Raw genomic sequence first — 20,545 nt, forward strand, 5'->3', positions numbered from 1 at the left:
CGAAATAACTGAATGCAAGCTTTCCGCCGCATTCTGAGTTTTGTTGCCTTTGCATCGCTCCAACAGTTGCGGGTCAGAGAGACGTTGGTATACAGGCAGCAGAGCCTCCGCTACACGTTTCGACAGGTTATACCTGTGAGGTGGTGCTGGCTCCATTTTGGCCTGTGCTGAACGATGTTTGCACCAGCTATCAGGGCCAGGTTGGCAGAGCTCATGGTGAGGCTCGTCGTCGGTGGACGTGACGTGATAAAAAGTGGCCATCACGGCCCTTTGCATGTCAGGGACACTTGTGTGTTTTCGCAAGGCTAACCCGTAGTAGCTGGTCAGTTTTTTAATCAACTCCTGCGTCAGTCCACCTCTCCCACCCAATGGCTCCCCTTTCTTAGCTCTTGTCACCAGTGTGCGGAGAGCGGTGCCCATTCTCTTCTGCACATGGTTCACGCAGTCTTCTTTGGTCAGTGGTATGAAGCCGTACACCTCATCTTTGCACAGAGCAAGATAGGTTCGGCTGTCACCATCACATATAATGTTGGTGTAGCGGAGGCCATACCTGCTGACAGAGCGCCTGAAAAGTGTCAGAGCAGCCTCCACTTCCATCTGTCCGGAGCCAACATCAGTATTCTTCTGACATTGATGTTTCTCAGCCCAAGTGACGAAGTTGGGGTCGCTCTCTGCTGGTTGTTGACAACACCCAAGACAGAAGTTGGAAAGGACTGTGCAATCCAGCACAAGCCCCGTGTAAAACTCAATAATACATCCTACCCCAATGTGTGAGCTGTGGCCTCTTGTAAGCCACGTGCCGTCATACACAACTGTGATGTTGTTTGGGCTTGATGGCTGCATCTTACTGTACACGTCTTTTACCGCAAGCACAGCATCTGCAAAGATGTTTTGTGCAGCTTCCTCTGCTCCTGGTTTGAATGTTTTTTTTAGGTGTTCCTGATAAGTTTTTTGATGAATGCCCCGATGAGAGACATTCATTGTAGCCCAGAAGTCATTCAGGGCAGTGGGCCCTTTTCCAATGGACTTGATTGCTTGCATGGCTCTTAGGTTGACTTCAAAAGCCCTTCCTTCGGATTTTCTACTGGATGACCAAGGTGAATGAATAGGGCCACAGGAAGCACACAAAAGTACCAGTTTTACTGCCAGGCCCAATTTTGTCCCATGCTGCACTGACAAAGTCTTCTTACAACATTTTGGGCAGAGTGCAGGTCCTATTAGGGAATTCATGGCAGAAACCTGAATTAGGGTGAACTCATCCTCTTTTGTTGCCGATGTTTGCTCCGTTTGCTGCGCGAACCCGAACTTCCGCTCCGTTGCCGACACCTCGCGAAGTGCATCGCGGACACTGCTGGCTTGCTTTTCGGCGCCTTCCGAGGACACGAAACGAGGTTCCAGGTGTATTTGAACGGTGCGCTTCCGCTGAGGCAAACAATCGCCGACATCCTGGACAGCTGGCACCACGTCGTCGTCCGCCACCGCGAAAACGAAACTTTTCTCGCGTTCACACCGCACCGTGATGCCGCGGCTAGTTGATGGCCCCGGGTCTTCAGTGTCACTGCCAGGCGTCGATTCACCGTCACTTTGAACAGCCGGCACCGCATCGTCACCCGCCGCAGCGAAAACGAAACTTCTTTCGCGTTCGGGCCGCACCGCAACGTCGCGGCTAGTTGACGGCCCCGCGTCATAGGCCTCACTGCCGAGCATCGGCAGCGAGCAGGTGTCGGCTTCCGACGACACGTAGCTTGGTGGCGACGCGGTACTCGGTTCGTCTGATTCAATCGCTGCTGACTGCTTCGTTTTCCCAACAGGAGGCTTGCGTTTACGCTTCCCGTAAGTGTACTTCGTCCGGTACTTCGTCCTGCGCTTCCGGTCCACGCGACGATCCATTGCGGGCGCTAAGCCTCGCGCTAGAGAAGAGTTGGCGTATCGGCGACCATATCGGCGTATCGGCAGGGGATTCGCAAACTATAGTGCGCCAGCGTGTGCGTAGCAGACGTGCGTGCGCGGAGCAGACGACCAGCGCAAGCAAGCGCTTCCCAGCAGCCACTCACAGAGCGCGCTCAGTACCACGTGACAGGAGCGACCAATGGGTGCGCGTCTAAGGCGTCGCGGATGCCTTCGCATTTTTTCTGTTTGTGCGTTTATCTTAGCTCGTAGAGTCGTGGTTTCACCGGGAGAAGTACGGCGGTGAAGCAAGCTTTCCAGTGACACCAAGCTTTCCGCGAGCGGCGGCGAAGGCGCGGAAGTATCGCGCTCGGAAATGGGCCATTTTTGCGCAGATTTCAGCCAGCTTTTTGCGATCCGCGGTCAGAAAAACATTTTTTAAGCTTACTTTGAGATCGTTTTCGGCGGAAATATTTTTAGATATGATAGAAATGGTGATGCAGAATCCAAATCTGCCCTTATCCAAAATTCGTTTTTTTGCGAGAATTTCGCGATTTGATCCCCGCGTCCCCCCTTAAAGGAGCCCTGCAACACTTTTTGAGCATGGTCAGAAAACGCTGCCGATCGGTAGTAGAGGCTCCCGAGAACACGCGAGCCAAATGTTATAGTGCAGCACATGGCCTGGAATTCACAATAAATTATCAAAGTCAGCTAGAAATTGCTTTCTCTTCCCTCAACAAATCTTGGAAGACGCTCAAAAATTACACGTAGCAAGCCCATCTGTCGGCCATTGGCTGATTTGAACATGGCGCGCTTAATCGTTACAGAGATCGTCGCGGGAGGTCGTCACTTGTCCATGCATGCGCGCGCGATCGCACTGAAAAAGTTACGTATCTGAAGAAAAAGAAGAAAAAAGTGCTGAAGGTCACGAGGCGCGCATCACCTTTTTTAATTGCCTCACCAACCCTCTCTGCTTAGCTTCCAGCGCTTTTGTCAAGACGAGAGAATAGAGAATGCGATTGCAGCGTGGGACAAATCTTTCTAACTCCGCTCGTACTCGACGGATTCTTAAAATTTTTGCGGCATTAAATTTGTGAGGCAATAAGCTCTTCCAGTGTATTAATTCCTTGGTTAGTCAAAAAAAGTGTTTGAGGGCCCGTTTAAGGTGTGAGAAAAGATTGAATTTTCCAGCAATTTGTGACTGTTCAAACTGCCCAGTACTACATGTTATTAGCACATTTTAGACCTGGACAAAAATGTAGATTCAAGACTTTGTGCCAAAGTAGTTGAAATATTCAGCTTTCTGGTGTGTTCGGTGTTTCTTAAACGTCTGACAGTGATTGTACATATGCATATGTAATGCCGCATTCTTTCCGAAACAAAGGATCATGTAACAAAAGCTGTTTAAAGACGATTGCAAGCACACTCTTTGCACCCTGTTTAAGGACAGCTTTTGTTTTCAACAGTCCCCCACCTGTAAATGTACAGGATGGCAAATGAACAATTTTAATTTCTGTTTTGCTCGGTCCCTCACTCCTTCCTTGGCTTCCTTCTCTATACCGCACAGATTCTGGAGCGCGCTGGTGTCAACTGCACATACGCGTACAGCAGCTTGGACCAGGCAGCAAGACGCGTCAATGTGTCCAAGTTTCAGGCACGCCAGGTGCCTGTCATGCTGGTCACAGATGTGGCAGCCCGTGGTCTCGACATCCCACTTCTGGACAACGTGATCAACTACAGCTTCCCACCTCGACCGAAACTGTTCGTGCACCGTGTCGGTGGGTACTGGTACTCTGTTGGTTTGACTGCAGTGTGTGCTCATCTCAGAGAAACACTGAAAATCTCTGCTAAGGCAAGCTAAAAGGTTTTAAAATATTTCTTATGCTGTCTTGACATTTTATCAGCTGAAGACATGGGAATGTCTACTTTGCACTAGTAAAACAAAATACCCTGGTATGAAAAGGCCCGTTTGAAGGTCGCAATTCTTTTTAAACACAGTTGCCTAGCCATTCTTCAGGCACTAGCACAACTGGAAAATGATCTGAAAAATAAAGTGATAATTTTTTACTATTTTCATTAAGGGGGGACGCGGCACTTCGGGACCGAAAATAAATCGAGTTTTTGCGGACCTTCTTTTCGCGTTCCCGACATCATTGCGCACATATTTACAAAATTTCATAGCCGAATACCATCAACTTTTATCGTTATTCAACTTTAAAAAACCGAAAACGGGCGTCCTGCCCTTTAAATTGAGGGCGAATAGCGCAGGTTTCGGCTCTACGATATGCAGGAACTACACGCTCGATCGGCGCCATTTTGGTCTTGTTTGAAAGAACGCGTTTTCAGCTGTTTTTTTTTATTCAGTAAGCAACATTGAGCGTTTCCCCGGCTCGAAAAACGGGGCCTCAAAGACGAAGAGCCGCGCTCACTGGCTAAACGGCGCACGTGACTGAAATGGCGCTTTCCAGTTGGCTGGAAGCTCGCGGCTTGCGCCTGCATACGCGACCCGACGCCATTTTGAAAGGGTCACCGCTGTGACGCCTCGAAATCGGCAGAGCACTCAGAAGCTTCTGATCGTATCGCCATGCCTGGAAACGCAAAAAAGTATCGGACCGTGCACGTGGTCGCAGGAAACGCAAAGGTCGTGGGAGAAAGTCTACGAAGTCATCAGAGCCCTTGGTTGACTCCGACGAACGATGTGTCGACGCTCCGCGGCCGTTCAGCGATGGTGCGACCGAGCGCGTTGCCTCCAACGACGATGACGGTGAAGCGAACTCCGGACGACTACGAATCGACGCCAAGGGGGTGACAAACGCCGAAGTTGAAGAAAATCATGCCCAGGAGAAAGCGACGCTCGACCGGCTTTCATCGGCGCCAGCAACTGCACGGAAAATTGACTTTTTCACCGCGAGTTGTAGCGAGGCAATCGCACAGGACTCGGACCATGCTGCTCCTTATCTGCTTATGCATCTAGATATCCTAAACGCGATAATGGGTGCCTTGTGTTGCAAAGCCTGCCACGGACCGGCTACGATCGTCAGAGGGGATCGGGACTACGGACTTGCCGTGAAAGTGCTAGTGCAGTGTGAAAGGTGCGGCGAGATCGCGAATGAATGGACTTCGCCCCGCGCGAACGGCACGAAAACGTGCAATCCGTTTGAAGTAAATCTTCTCGCTTCGAGGGCGATGGTGGCTACCGGCAACGGCCAAACGAAAATGAACGATATTTTCGCAACAATGGGCATCTCACACCGCGGTATGCACCACAAGACGTTTCTGCGGCATTTGAAGAACACGCTGGCACCCGCTGCAACGCGAGCGGCTGAGTCCGCTATGAGCGAATGTGCGGAAAAGGTTAGAACGATTTATGATGACTTGTGCTTCGGCCACCGGGGCAATATTGCCGTTAGCTACGACGGCACGTGGAAGACGCGAGGCCATTCTTCCCACATCGGCGTGGGCACAGTTATCGAATTATTTAGTGGCTACGTGTTGGACTACGTCGTTCTTTCCAACTTTTGCCTAGGCTGCGAGGTGGGCCCAAAGCCTAGTAGTGAGGGCTATCAAGAATGGAAGGCTAACCACAAATGCCAAAAAAATACGAACAGCAAAGCGGGGCAAATGGAAGTGGAGGCGGCTCTAATTCTATTTCAGAGGTCGCTTGAACGCCATGGCCTGCGCTACACAACTATGCTGTCTGATGGAGACTCTAGGACATTTTGCGCCATACAAGACGCCAAGGTGTATGGTTACATTGACGTGCAGAAGGAAGACTGTATTAATCATGTACAGAAACGGATGGGCACCGCATTGAGAAACCTGGTGCAGAAACAAAAGTGCGATGGGAAAAGAGGCCTTGGTGGGAAAGGCAGGCTCACAGGTGAGCTGATCACCAGGCTGAGCACATATTATGGCCGGGCTCTGAAATCGCATGAAGGTGACGTGGGCGAGATGCAAAAGGCTGTGATGGCCACATACCGCCACGTCACCTCCACTGATGAATGCTCGGACCACAGTCTGTGCCCAGCTGGTGAAACTTCATGGTGTCGGCACAATGCCGCAAAAGCAAAGGGTGAGCCCGACCCCAGGCATGCCTACAATCTACCGAAAGACGTGGCAGAGGCATTACTACCGGTTTATACCCGGCTTTCGGAAAGAGCCCTGCTTCAGAGGTGCGAACGCGGCAAAACGCAGAACTCCAACGAGAGCCTACATTCGGTAATCTGGAGTTTGGCCCCCCAAGAAGCACCATGCGTCCCTGTTCGCTGTTGAAGCAGCTGTTGCAGAAGCAGTGCTGCGCTTCAACACGGGCAATTTGAATTCTGCAACGGCAATCTTAGGTGAAATGGACATGAATGCGACAAGTACTGGTGCCAGGAGAGCGAGAGAAAAAGACCACCGTCGCAGCATTGTCTCCAACAAGAAAAGAACAGCCTCATTGGAACTCCGGAAGCTAGTGAAGAGGAGGCATGAGCACAGAATGCATTCAGACTATGCTTCTGGTGCGTTTTGAGGTTGTCTTGTTGCATCTTCTGCAATAAAAATGTGTGCCCACGTTTTTTCTCGATTTCTCAAAACGACAATTTTCATGTGCTTCCCATTATGCCGGAGCAATATCTCTTGTTCTATCTGGGTTATCATTACGATTTCTTTTTTGTTTCGAAGATAAATGCAGGGGATGTGTCGTAAAGTAAGTTTTATTGTAATAATTTTTGGAGAAAATTCTCTAAATGGATCTTTTGTTTCAAGTGTAGATGGGGAAATTTTTCATGTCATATTCAACATCCCACTACTTTGCTTCGAAATAGCCCAGAACAATGATTTATACTTTATTGCACACTGTGAACATACCGAATTGGTTCTATAGGTTGCACATCAATATCCAAGTTACAGTTAATTAGCTAATTAGGCCTTAATTGAAAAAGTCGCAGTTCATTATATCTTTAAAACTAATTGTCACAGCAAAAAAAGAATTAGATTTTTGAAATCAGCAGTAAAATCTACATAGGCTCTCCAAATTTGACTGAGGTACTCGCAAAAATAAAAGTTTTTGGAAGGTGTAGCATCCCCCCTTAAAATTTATTTGACAATGTAGTGAAGCAATATCTACATTAGGCTTTGAGATCAATGCTGTAGATATGCTCACTTGCTGCATAGCTCATGGTGTCTACCAACATGGAAAACCTGGATGTATAAGGGAACTTCGACATGTCTGGAAAACTCATGGAATTCTCAGAGAATTTTCTGAAAGCCAGGTTAGGTCAAGGAAACTGACTGATGGTGGTCTGTGCAACCATCACAAAAACATTCTCTACCTTTGATCGAAGCTTATAAAATCAGCAACCACAGCAAACAACAAAGCAGACGCATAAACAAAAAATAGCTTGCCGTTTGAACGGTGTGGAGTCTCGAATTGGCGAGCGCTTACCACGCCACGCACTTGGAGTAAACGGACACAACAGTCACGGTCGGTACAAACCAAACAACATACATGCATTTATTTAACTAATTTATAACGACGATATCATCCGCCGAATGATACATCAATCGTGATCAACTCATTCAGACATCCTTACACACAATTTTCATACACTCCAAAACATGACAAACACACAATAACACACCCAAGGCGTCATCACCAACGCTTGACTTACCACGCGTGCCCCCCCCCCCGGCGTGCAGGCCTGCGGTGCCAAGCGTCGAGGACCCACGCTAGAGACAACCGTTCACGGCAATCGCCATGCGCAGAAGAGCCTCGATCAACTCTTGCTGGCCACCAAGACTCGCTTGCGCCAGGGGTCACTGCCGGCGCTACCCCATGATGATGATGACGATAGTCGTGCTCAACGCGAATACAACGCCACCTATCGCCTGGCGGTCGTCACCCGAAATGCGGCTTTGGGGCGAGACACGTGCGCCACACGGCGCAAACAACTTTACAGGGGGTGTCAGCACCCCCACATTCCCCCAACCTTAAATCAAACCATATCCTGAAAACAAAAAGATAAGCTACACAAGCTTTAACAAAAAAAATGACATCGCATGTCCACAATGTCCTTGCACCACGACACCGCCGCTGGTCGACACTGCTGCACTGTCCGGCTCGACTTCACCTCACTACCGGCCCCGCAACAGCAACGTTGCCGTCGGCGCGACGAACCCTCGCTAGCGCCGAGATGTCTTCCAGTTGCGACCTGCACTCACAAGGACACCGGACTGCAGGCAGTTGCGCAGGTCCCAGGCATCTCCATCGCCCGACCTAACGACCGCATTCTTGGCCAGTGACGCTGACCATCGAAGTGCAGAAGACAGCCGGCCGTGTATGAGATCCCTCCCGCTGAATACATCAACAAAAGAAACTCAAGAGAAACAATAGAGCAGAGCCTAGAGAAGGAAGCTTCGGGCTTTTCGGTCACGTGTTACGATGGTCAGTACTGCTAGCTAATACATGGGGGGCGGCCGAGACGCCCATGTAAATAAAACAAAAATCACTTTTTGATAACTCGTGCATCGCAAGATAAAAAAGTGAAGGAAGCAGAGCGCAACACCTCAATGCCACAATCCACGTACTAGTGCCACGTGCGACAGGTGGCTGTGCAGAGCCTTAGGCCTAATGAGTCGCTCGGCAACAACCGGCATTCACCCAGCCTTGGCTCAGAAGAGGCAGCCGCGAGGAGACATCCACTCTGTGAGGTGGCCCTATCGCTCGCCGCACACAGCAGCTTACCGAGATTCGGCGTCCACTGCCCCGGGCGGTGTCATGACGCCCCGGCGTCGAGCCGCAATACAAGTCAGCAGCGACGCCCGGCTCCCTGAGCCCAAAACGATAGAAGAAGCTATTTACAGAAAATCGGATCACTCACGAGGCTTCCGTACTCACTCGCTTCGAGCCTGGCCTACACACCACGTGCTCTGGGCCTTGCTCACCCCAGGATGCAGACCGCATGGCTCTTGTCTCAATTCAACAGCGGTTTTGAAAACTAATACAACACTTGCTAGCAAAAAATAAATAAATAAAAAACTCAACCTGCCGACAAATTCAAACACGTCACAAATCCAATCTCCTCGCTTCTCAACAAAGCACACCCCCGACGCTAGCAATGAGAAGTCCCCCCTAGGCCTACTCTTCCCCGGCTCAAACAAAAGATTGTACCGAACCACAAAAACTGTCGTCCGATACTCCAAGAGCCCCATGTTGGGCCGCCAGTGTGGGCTCGAATCGCCGAGCACCTCGCCATGCTCTTGGAGTGAACGGACACAGCAGACACGGTCGGTACAAACGAAACAATGCACATTTATTTAACTACTTTTCAACGACGATATCGTCAGCCGAATCGATATATCAATTGTAATTAACACGCTAGGAGATCGTTACACAATATTACCAAACACTCAAACAACATAACACAAGAGCACACAAAAGGCGGCGTCGCCAACGCTTGACTTACCACGCGGGCCCCACACGGCACAAACAACTTTACAGGGGGTGTCAGCACCCCCACAACCGTGAAGGACGTGCTCCTCGGTGGCTCAGTGGTTAACGCCTCGCACTCACAATTCAGAGGACTCAAGTTTGATTCCGCGTGCCGGAGTCTTTTTTCTGTGTTTTTTTTTCTTCGTTACATTTTTATATACAGTCAAATTTCTTTGATTAGAACATGTTTAATTCGAACTTCCGGTTAACTCGAACTCATGCTGTGGTCCCTTCAAAGCTATGTGTATTCCACTGGGCAAAAACGCCCTGTAATTCGAACGCGCAAGCACTTGCGATGGTTAATTCAAACATACCGCTCCCCGAAAATGCTCTCAGCACCATGCCCAATCACGCAGCGTCGCCTTCTGCACCTCAACGCTGCACGCGAAGGAAAAGAAAAGGAAAGGCTACAGTGGGAATGTTTGCTCTCTTTCAAATGCCGATCTGTGACGTGCCTGTGCCATGCTTCTCCCTTTTCTGTCCCTGCCATGTAAAGACCCTTCTCCTTTCAACCCTGCGCGCAAATAGAGAGAGAGAAAAAAAAGGAAAGCTGTCGTGAATAGTTGGCCCCGTCGCGGTGGTCTAGTGGCTAAGGTACTCGGCTGCTGACCCGCAGGTCCCGGGATCGAACCCCGGCTGCGGCGGCTGCATTTCCGATGGAGGCGGAAATGTTGTAGGCCCGTGTGCTCAGATTTGGGTGCACGTTAAAGAACCCCAGGTGGTCGACATTTCTGCAGTCCTCCACTACGGCGTCTCATAATCATATGGTGGTTTTGGGACGTCAAAACCCCACATATCAATCAATCAATCAATCGTGGAGTGTTGGCTCTCTCGGGCCGGTGCCACGCTTCCCCCTTCCTCGTCCCTGACACGTAGATTCTTGTCCTTTTAACAACGCGCGCAAAGAGAGCCAAAAAAAAAAAAATCTGCCGTGGAGTGTTGGTTTCCCTTCAAATGCCGATCTGTTTCTCTCCGCATGGAGACACTTCTCCGTAGCGGAGGCCCAGTCGTTGTCGTCGTCTTTGGAGAGTGTCGGCGCTGGGCATTGCCGCAAGCAACTTCTTTTGCCAGGAGAATGCTGAAGCTGATGCAGAAATGCTTTGCAAGCTGCGTGAGAAATTGACTCACTGCAAGGCGAACATGTGCAGACGTGCATCACCGATTACTTCATATATGTACGAATGTTCTGTTATTTGTGAACAAATGTAAGTGTTCTGAAACTTCCCCCTCGTGTGTTAGCTCAATGCACATGCACCACTGCATAGTGAGCCCTCCGTTCATTTAGCTTTCATTAATTCGAACTTCTTTTAGTTCGAACAAATTTTCGGGCCCCTTTGAGTTCGAATTATCGAGACTAGACTACACTCAAACCTCATAATAACGAAGTTGAAGGGGAGCCACAATGATTTCGTTATATTGATTATAACAGTTTGTGGCAATGTATGCTCAGATGGGCGCACACCTATAAGCATGCAAAGAAGGAAACCGCCTCGCAGGCCGATGTACCGCTACGCGACCACACGTGCGACGGAAAATAAGCACAGTCGAATCTCATTAATTCGAACACACTTAATTCGAACTACCGGTTATATCGAACTCACGCTGTGGTCCCGTCAAAGCTGTGTGTATTCCAACGGGTGAAAACCCCCTGTAATTCGAACGCGCAAGCACTTGCGACGGTCAATTCGAACATACTGCGCTCCAAAAATGCTCTCAGCACCATGCCTGATTCCGCGGCAGCACCTCTCTACGCTGCGTGTGAAGAAGGAAAAAAAAGAAAAAGAAAGAAAAGACTGTGGTGGATTCTTTGCTCTCTCTCAAATTCCGATCTGCGATGGGCCTGCGCCATGCTTCTCCCTTTTCCGTCTCTCCACGTAGAGACCCTTCTCCTTCCAAGGCCGCGCACGAAGAGAGAGAGAAAAAAAAAGAAAGCTGTTGCTGAGAGTCCTTCTTTTTCGGTGCAGAGGGTAGCAGTGGAGACGCAGTCGTTGCCGTCGTCTTTAGCGAGTGTTGGCGCTGGACTTAGCTGCGCGCTAGTATGCTTTGCAAACTACGTGCAAAATCGCATGACTCGCTCCAAGGCAAAGTGTGCAAACGTGCATCACCGATTAGTTCAATTAATGACACATGTCCTCTGATTTGTGAATAAATTAAAGTCTTCTGAAGCTTTCCCATCGCGTGTTCTTATAAGTGAGAGGGAAATCGCTTTGCACCGCGGCGCCGCTTCTTGGTCATGTGACCCGCTGAGTGCTTCCTCAATCCTCTCCGCTGGCTGTGTGAGGAAAAGGGCTCTCTCGGTTGCGCGTGGCGTGGCTGTAAGTTTTGAAAGATTCGCGCCGAACGAGTGTCAAACTCCGCAGAGACCGATATACTGACACAGTATGGTCGTTTTTTTTTATAGGCTATTTATTAGACTAATTTAGTTAATTATATCCATTTACTGGTCAATTTACCTCGTTACAACGAGGTTTAAAATGCATGGGGCTCAATGGAGCTTTCAAGGAGAACTTTATTTACTTTGTTATATTCATTATTTCGTTTTATCCCGTTACGCTATTACGAGGTTTGAGTGTATATATTGTCACGTTAAAGAGACAGGAGACGTTTTTAAGGCGTCCTCACAAAAGTCCGAAGAGCGGTCGGCTCAGCGCAGCCAAAAACAGAACAATGGCACGAGGGGAACTGCCACTTCGTCTGCCTCTTTTGCGCTGGCAGCTCAAGCGCGCGGCACTGCCCCTCCTCCCTGAAGAGCATCGCCTCGATGCTAAACGAAGCGTGTATCGTAAAAAAAAAAAAAAAAAACATTGTCACAGTGTGTGGTACGGTTTTAACCGCACCACGTGCACAATCTCGGGTCGTAGCTGTCGGCGTCGGGGTGGTTGGCTTCCGTCCGGAAGGACTTCGTAATTGACGTCGCTCACTTGTCGTAGCACTTTGTACGGGCCAAAATACCGACTGAGAAGCTTCTCAGAGAGACCTTTGCAGCGCACAGGGGTCCAAACCAACACCTGGTCACCTGGTTTATAATCGACTTGTCTGTGGCAGCGGTTGTAGCGCTGTGCATCGACGCCTTGTTGTTTCTTGATGTTTACGCGGGCTAGTTGACGTGCTTCCTCGGCTCGTTGCACGAAACACTCAGCATCTTCGTCGAGATTCTCGATGTTGTCAATGTCGCATGGGAGCATTGCGTCCAACATCGTCTGAACGTCCCGACCGTATAGAAGACGAAACGGAGTGAATCGTGTGGTCTCTTGCGTAGCGGTATTATACGCGAATGTTACGTAAGGCAGTATTTCATCCCACGTCTTGTGCTGTACGTCTATGTACATAGACAGCATATCAGTCATCGTTTTGTTAAGCCGCTCGGTCAGTCCATTTGTCTGAGGGTGATACGCTGTTGTCTTGCGATGCGTGGAGTAACTTAACTGAAAAACTTGTTCAAGGAGCCTTGCTGTAAACGCTGTTCCTCGGTCTGTGATGACACAGGATGGAGCACCGTGGCGTAATACAATTCTCTCGATGAAAAACTGAGCAACTTCACAAGCCGTGCTTTTAGGAAGCGCCTTAGTTTCAGCATAGCGGGTTAGATAATCTGTAGCGACGATTATCCACTTGTTGCCGGAAGATGACAAGGGAAACGGACCCAGGAGGTCCATGCCGACTTGATCGAAGGGTGTTCTGGGTGGCTCGATAGGGTGAAGTAATCCCGCAGGCTTAACAGATGGGGATTTTCGGCGCTGGCATTCGCGGCAGGCTTGAACGTACTGTTTAACGCAAGCGGCAAGTTTCGGCCAGTAGTAAGACTTTCGTACCCTAGCGATGGTTCGGGTGATGCCCAGATGGCCCGATGGAGGCTCGTTGTGGCAGGCAAATAGAATTTCCTCACGCAGCTCTGCGGGGACGACCAACAGGTAAGTTTTGTTGCTGGCGGCTGCGTTCTTCTTGTACAACACGCCCTGTCGTAAGCAGAAGGATGACAATCCGCGAGTTATATGCTGGGGCAGTGATACGTTGCGGCCCTCTAGATGTTCAATGATAGGTCGCAATTGAGCATCTGCTCGCTGCCGTAAAGCCAAGTCTGTTACGCTTACGGAGCCAAGGAAAGGGCAGTCCTCTTCGAAGCTCTGAGCGGCAGGCTCAACTGGCGCGCGTGACAACGTGTCCGCATCTTCGTGTGCACGACCGGACTTGTACACGATAGTGACGTCGTACTCCTGCAGACGTAGGCTCCACCTTGCCAGTCGTCCGGAGGGGTCTCTGAGGTTCGCAAGCCAGCACAGCGAGTGATGATCCGTCACTACTCTGAATGGACGGCCGTAAAGGTAAGGTCGAAACTTAGCAATTGCCCACACGACAGCAAGGCACTCCTTCTCCGTGGTACTGTAGTTTGACTCCGGGCGTGTTAGGGTTCGGCTTGCGTAGGCGATGACCTTTTCAATTCCCTCCTGCCGTTGGACGAGTACCGCGCCCAGACCGACGTTACTGGCGTCGGTATGAATTTCTGTTTCGGCTTCCTCGTCGAAATGTCCAAGAACAGGTGGTGATGCCAGGCGAAGCCGAAGCTCTGTGAATGCTGATTCTTGTTCAGCACTCCAAACGAACGGCGTATCGTCTCTAGTGAGTCTAGTTAATGGTTCGGCAATTTTCGAAAAATTGCCTATAAAGCGCCGGTAGTACGCGCATAGACCAAGAAACCGCCGCACACTTTTCTTATCGGCAGGAGTCGGGAAGGCTGCGACAGCGGCGGTTTTCTCAGGGTCAGGACGGACGCCTTCTGCACTTACGACATGTCCAAGGAACTTTAGTTCTTCGTAACCGAAATGGCATTTTTGCGGCTTTAACGTAAGGTTAGCCGTCCGAATCGCCTCAAGTACTTGTCGTAGTCGCTTCAGATGTTCGGAGAAGCTGGTTGAAAACACGACCACATCATCCAAGTACACAAGGCAGCTTTGCCATTTTAAGTCAGTCAACACAGTGTCCATCATGCGTTGGAAGGTAGCTGGCGCAGAGCAGAGTCCGAACGGTAGCACCCGAAATTCGTAGAGGCCATCCGGCGTGACAAAGGCGGTTTTTTCGCGGTCGCGCTCATCAACCTCAATTTGCCAGTAGCCACTCTTTAAATCCAGGGAAGAAAAATACTTCGCTCGTCGTAGTCGGTCAAGCGAGTCATCAATACGCGGCAGCGGATAAACATCTTTTTTTGTGACGTTGTTGAGCTTTCTGTAATCTACACAGAAGCGAAGCGTACCGTCCTTCTTCTTAACCAGAACGACCGGTGAGGACCAGGGACTGTTCGAAGGCTGGATAACGCCGTCGTCGATCATTTCTTTCACTTGCTGCTTGATAGCTGCGCGTTCTGTCGGCGAGACGCGGTATGGCTGTTGGTGAATAGGTCTTGCGTCGTCGTAAGTGATTATCCTGTGCTGTGTAATTGGCGTCTGACTCACTTTAGACGACTGAGCAAAGCACGCCCTGAATTCAAACAATAGCTCTCGCAAGGCCCTCTGGTTCTCTTCTGGCAGTGCACTGTTCATGTCAACATCTATTACGGTTTGTCCATTGCGGCTACTGTCTTCACAGGCAAAACACTCAATGACGTCCTCCAAGGCTTCAGCGTAGGCGACCGCAGTGCCCCGGAAAAGGTGACGATGCTCATTGGTGAAATTTGTAATCATGACCTCGGCTGTACCGTTCCGAATGTCAATGATGCCTCGTGCCACAGAAATTCCAAGCGCCAGCAGCAGGGAGACGTTGCACTCTGCCACTGTTTCACCGTCACTGGTTCCTTCGGAAGTCACCTGAATTAGGATACTTGCACGAGGTGGTATTGTGACACTGTCGTCGGAAACACGGAGGGCGGTTGTACGGCGGTTGGAGTCCCTTGACGTAGCGTTGACTGTCGAAAAGGAAATGCAGCGTCGCCGTAGGTCGATTACGGCGCCATATTCCCGAAGAAAATCGAGGCCGAGAATTAATTCGCGGGAGCAGTCACGTAGCACGATGGAGCTGACCAAAAACGTGCAGCCTCGTATTTGTAGCCTGGACGTGCACAAACCAACCGGCGTTACAACATGTCCGCCAGCTGTACGTACATGCGATCCTGTCCAAGGCATTATCACTTTCTTCAAGGTACGTGCCAATTGTCCGCTAATAATCGAGTAGTCAGCACCAGTGTCTATTAAGGCAGTTAAATTGCGACCGTCGAGCAGCACAGGTATGTCCATTGAAAAGTCGCTCAGCTGGGATACAGGCGCCGGCGTAGTCGAATTTCCGTTGGTCCGATGTCGCGTCGATTGGAGGGCGAGGTCTTCATCACGTCGAGAATCAGCGGCCTCGCCTCGAAAGGTCGCTGGCGTTAGTTTTCCAGGCGAGGGCTCGGAGACCGTCCTTGCGGCCTTCGATTTCCGTTGCCTGAATAAGATGACGACCGCGGTGACGGTGAGCGCGACTGACGCCTGAGTGGGACGTTCTGCCGAGCGATAAAATCTTCAATTTCTGGTGGTCTCTGTCCAAACCGGGGGCGGGGTGAATTGGCAGGAAAACCCTGCAGCCCAAGTCGGCGGTACTGGCAGTCTCGGTAGAGGTGACCCGCTTCACCGCAGTGGTAGCAAAGCGGTCGTCGGTCGGGCATGCGCCATATGTCGGATTTACGCATGACGGGTCGAGTGTCTGCAAAATAAGGGACCACCTGTGCGGACTGCAGTGTGGCGTACGGGGTTGCGGCTGGTAGTGGGACTGGTGCAGGTGCGTTGTGTTCGAACGTGTCGGTATAAGTGGTGCGCTGGAAACCACTCACTGGGGATGGTGTCGTGGACGACGGAACGGTGCGTCTCAATACGTCTGCGTAGGTCACCCCTAGAGGTTCACTTGAAGTTGCGAACGCCTGAAGTGGTGCAGCAACCTGCGTTGGTGTCTCGCGGCGAGGTGTGCCGAGCGCATGCTGAACTTCGTCACGTATGATGGTGGCGATGCAATTCGTGGAAGGCTGCTGCTGCGCCTGGTTCAGCTGTTGCAGCTGTTGTAGCTCGTCGCGAACAACCGAACGTATCAGCTCGCGAAGCGCTCCCACGTCGGTCGGGAACGAGCCTAGCCCGGTGGTATAGGTAGCATTCACTTGCCGATCGTACTGGTTCCGCTGCTGCAGCGCCTTTTCCATGGCGACGGCTTCAGTGAGGAACTCCGCGACCGTTCTAGGCGGACTACGAATGAGTCCAGCGAAGAGCTGCTCTTTCACACCTCGCATCAAGTGTCGCAGCTTCTTGTCTTCCGGCATGGTTGGATCGGCGCGAGTGAACAGATGAACCATATCCTCCACGTATGTAGCCACACCTTCATTAGGCATCTGCATGCGGGACTGGAGGGCCCTTTCAGCGCGCTCTCGACGATCGAGACTCGAGTACGTTTCGCGGAGCCTGTGACAGAACTCATGCCACGACGTTAGGAGGCCCTTGCGGTTCTGGAACCATGTGCGAGCACCATCCAGAAGACTAAAGTACACATTCTTGAGCTTCGCTACTTCGTCCCACCCGTTGAAATCCGCTACGTACTCGTACTCAGCCAGCCAATCTTCCACATCTTCATAGAGGCCACCACGAAAGGGACTCGGAACACGTGGTTTTTGTAGCGTGTAATGAGTGGGTGCAGCTGCGGGTGCAGCGGTTGGAGCAGCGGCGGCTCCAGCGGTAGGGGAAGCGGTGACAGCAACAGTATTCTCCATACCAGTCGACGTACTTGTACTGTGAGGCACAAACTCGGGGGACAGTCCTCGAATCCTCCGACTGAAACGGTGTACCGGCGTAAGCTCTGGGTTTTGGGTCACGTTCCGGCTGCTAGAAGGAGTCTGTTGCATAGGGGAGGTTACCCCGCACCTCCACCATTAAAATGTCACGTTAAAGAGACAGGAGACGTTTTTAAGGCGTCCTCACAAAAGTCCGAAGAGCGGTCGGCTCAGCGCAGCCAAAAACAGAACAATGGCACGAGGGGAACTGCCACTTCGTCTGCCTCTTTTGCGCTGGCAGCTCAAGCGCGCGGCAATATGGATACGTATACATATACGGTGCGCGACAGCAATGCAGACACTGACGGCAAAATTCAGCCCAAAGTGTCCATATAATTGCTATTGCAATAAAAGGACAGCGTATACTGCTGTTTAAGATCACAAAATATAACTAAGTTTTAAGCATGATATTGCTGATGTCGATAAATTTCTGCTTGTTTGTCTTGGCCGTGGTGTCCAGAGGTCACAGGGTCATGTGTGGTCACTTGGGGAGATCAGGATGATCGAACAGAATTGAACAGTGCATTAGGCAAATTTTGCCAGTGTTTTTCGTGCACCACCTGAAATTCTCTGCAGCCCACTTATTGGGTCGCACTGAATTTTCAAACCTTTTTGTGTCAACAAGTATCAAAGAGGAAGCATGGCTTGCGATTGCTGCGAATTCCGCTGATTTTTCTGTGCCCTTTCCAGGACGTGTTGCACGAGCGGGGCGCACTGGCACTGCATATTCCTTGGTTGCACCAGATGAGGCTCCGTACCTCCTTGACCTACATTTGTTCCTGGGGCGAGAGTTGAGCCTCTCCAATGCCAACTCCAGTCCAGGAGGTAAGTGGTATCAGCTTTTTATCTTCTTAAAAGTGAGACTGGCAGATAAGAGGATTATTACTGTTGAAAAACTAAAACAAAAGTTAAACTATCAGGGATATTATTCCTTATCTATTCTTCTTTGCTGCAAGTGGTGTAAAGAGTTTATTAAATTATTTTTGGTTGCCTTTCATTCATTTTTTCTTCTTCTTACAGAGTTGTTTGTGATCTTTCATACCTATTGTGTTTCGTTTGTTAAAGTGTTTAGCAAGTGGTGTACTGTAACATTTTTCTTTTTGCCTTTAATGTTCATGTACTTTGCATCTGTCTGAAATAAGTGTACTGATTTATTTGCATTAGAGCTGTGCAAATAGTGAAATTTTGGGTGCGAAGCCAATGTGAATTTTGAAGTATGGGTTCTTATTCAATCGAATAGTTTTTGAATATTTCTCAAATATTTTAAAAATATTTTTCGAATGTTTTGAGACAAACTTGCAGAAAAAGTTGGGAAGGATTCCTAAACGTATTCTAATGAAATAACAGCATGGAATATTTCTTTTGACTGAATTGACAAAGTGCTGGTGTAGGGGGGGGGGGGGGGTCATAGTTGTCTTAGCGAGATTGAGGCAATGCAAAGGCCAAATTGTATTCATGTACATCATTTGGTGCAATCAAAGTGTTGTTAACAGCACTTTACACGCGAAAGGCAAAGATGCCAATTCCTCAGCCTCTCCTCCTATTTGAGCTTCTGTGGAAGCGCAACCGACGTGGTATACAAGAGTGCGCACCCTTCTTGTCCGGAGTCCCAAATCTGCCTCACAAACGTCATTATAAAAACATCTAAAATTCCGGATGCTAAAAATCCTCGGCGTCCAACTTTTCGGGCTTCCTGCCCAAATTTCAGCGCTATAACAGCACTAGTGGAGCCCCTATTTCTTCCATCTTTAATCGCCATGTTGGAACCAGCATTTCCTTGAGCCAATACACTTGCGACCGTAGCAGAGCCTGAAAGGGAGCTTTGCCTCTATACGAGAGTGTGATCTCTGAAGGGGCCACTGCCAGTTGAGCGTTGACTGTATTTGTTATCGGGGAATTCCAATAGTAAAATTTCAGTGCAAATTTAATTGAATAGGAAACAGTACTAGAAAACTGTTTCATGTGTGCTTTCATTTTACATTTTGTAAGTGTCCTCTTTCTGAGGCTACTGCTGCTGTATCAGTGGAACAGCCATAGCACAATTCCTGGGACTATATTTGTTTTGTCCTAAATAAAGCAATATAAAAATAGCAAGGAAGGAAGCAGAGTGCTCCAGGCTAATTCTTATTCTAAGTGGAATTTTTCGGAGGACACAGTACCAGTATAGAGTGAAGCACAAATGCACATCAGTGTTTGTGCAGCCACTTGTATTTGTGCTCTCCATTCTTGGGCTGCAACAAATGCAGATGTACTGAATTGCTAGATGAATTGAAGTCCGCTGGCATTTTATGACGTTTGTGTGCTTCGTGGGACCCCCTTGTAACAAACCCAAATGAGTGCACTATCGAGGCATTGCACTCAACAGTGAAAGATACTTTCGGTGGATGTGCGAGCCAGGAATTCTTTCAACGCATCAGCAGTTAGCAGTTGCACCGCAGGTGCAAGCAATTCACCCTTACAAGCTTGCCTAAAATTTATGAATTGTGCTTAAGAAGAGAACTGTTGCTCAAACACTGCACTTCTTGTGCCAATGTTGCTTTCAATTTTTCTCATCCAGAAAGCGGTCTTTGTGGCCGAGTACCTCAGGCAGTCATTGACGAAGAGTTGGAGCTACTACGGTGTATGCAGCAACAGTCCGTAGATCTGGTACGTCGCTTTTATTCTGTCAGTTGTACGATTTCCTAGGCCTGGTTGTGAAAGGTTAGCTCTTTTGATACACATTATGTTGCCGACTGTGTTCTGCTACTTGAGTGCTGCCCCTGGTTTATCATCAGTCGCACTTTCAGCAAACCAATATGGGCCGAATATTCTTGTGTTTCAGGGGCCTGGTGCAGGTGAAAAAAAAAGCGCTAGGTCAGACAGTTTTTCTGAAAATTTTTCATGGAGCATGCATTCTCAAAGTGGGTTCCGCAAAACGCAGGGGTTCTAGGAAGGGCACATGTAACAGCGTGTAGAATTAAAAAGGACGACACTGACAGAGTGCAAAGAGCGCTTGCCCAGCAAGCAATCATCCAGGAAGAAAATATTAGAGTCACATGAGTGGTCAGAATGAATGTGATGCACTCTTATTTTACCCCCATTAAATTCATGACTTTGACAAGAAAACTTAAGAAATTTTGCATTTAATGCAGCCATCACAAGCCACATTTGTACATCAGGTGTCTGTGTGTAGTAAGAGAACAAGGCGGTAGTAAAACTGGAGGCTCGTCGTTTAGCATGCACCTTGAAAATTGTGGTTCTGGACCAGGGGTGAGACAACGCTCGGAGCGCTGGTAATTTATGAGCACAGTTAATAAGAAGTGCATGGAGATCAATTCGGTAATTCTGTGAGCTGCAACAACGGAAGATATTGGCTGTTCAGAAAAACATTAACGGGCACACAGGGCACATTGTGGCTCATGTAGTGC

The 20,545-nt window shown here is 49.5% G+C and overlaps 1 protein-coding gene across 1 annotated transcript in view; it reads left to right on the forward strand.

Moving 5' to 3' along the window:
• LOC119170716 (ATP-dependent RNA helicase DDX54) overlaps window positions 1–20,545 on the forward strand; it is a 103,197-nt gene that overhangs the window by 34,095 nt on the left and 48,557 nt on the right. The window contains exons 8-10 of the mRNA XM_037421952.2: window positions 3,455–3,665; window positions 17,829–17,963; window positions 19,696–19,784. Coding sequence (XP_037277849.1) covers window positions 3,455–3,665; window positions 17,829–17,963; window positions 19,696–19,784 — 435 coding nt within the window. The remainder of the gene's footprint in view (window positions 1–3,454; window positions 3,666–17,828; window positions 17,964–19,695; window positions 19,785–20,545) is intronic.

The sequence above is a fragment of the Rhipicephalus microplus genome, chromosome 2 (assembly GCF_043290135.1).
Source record: "Rhipicephalus microplus isolate Deutch F79 chromosome 2, USDA_Rmic, whole genome shotgun sequence".
NCBI classification, from domain to species: Eukaryota; Metazoa; Arthropoda; class Arachnida; order Ixodida; family Ixodidae; genus Rhipicephalus; species Rhipicephalus microplus.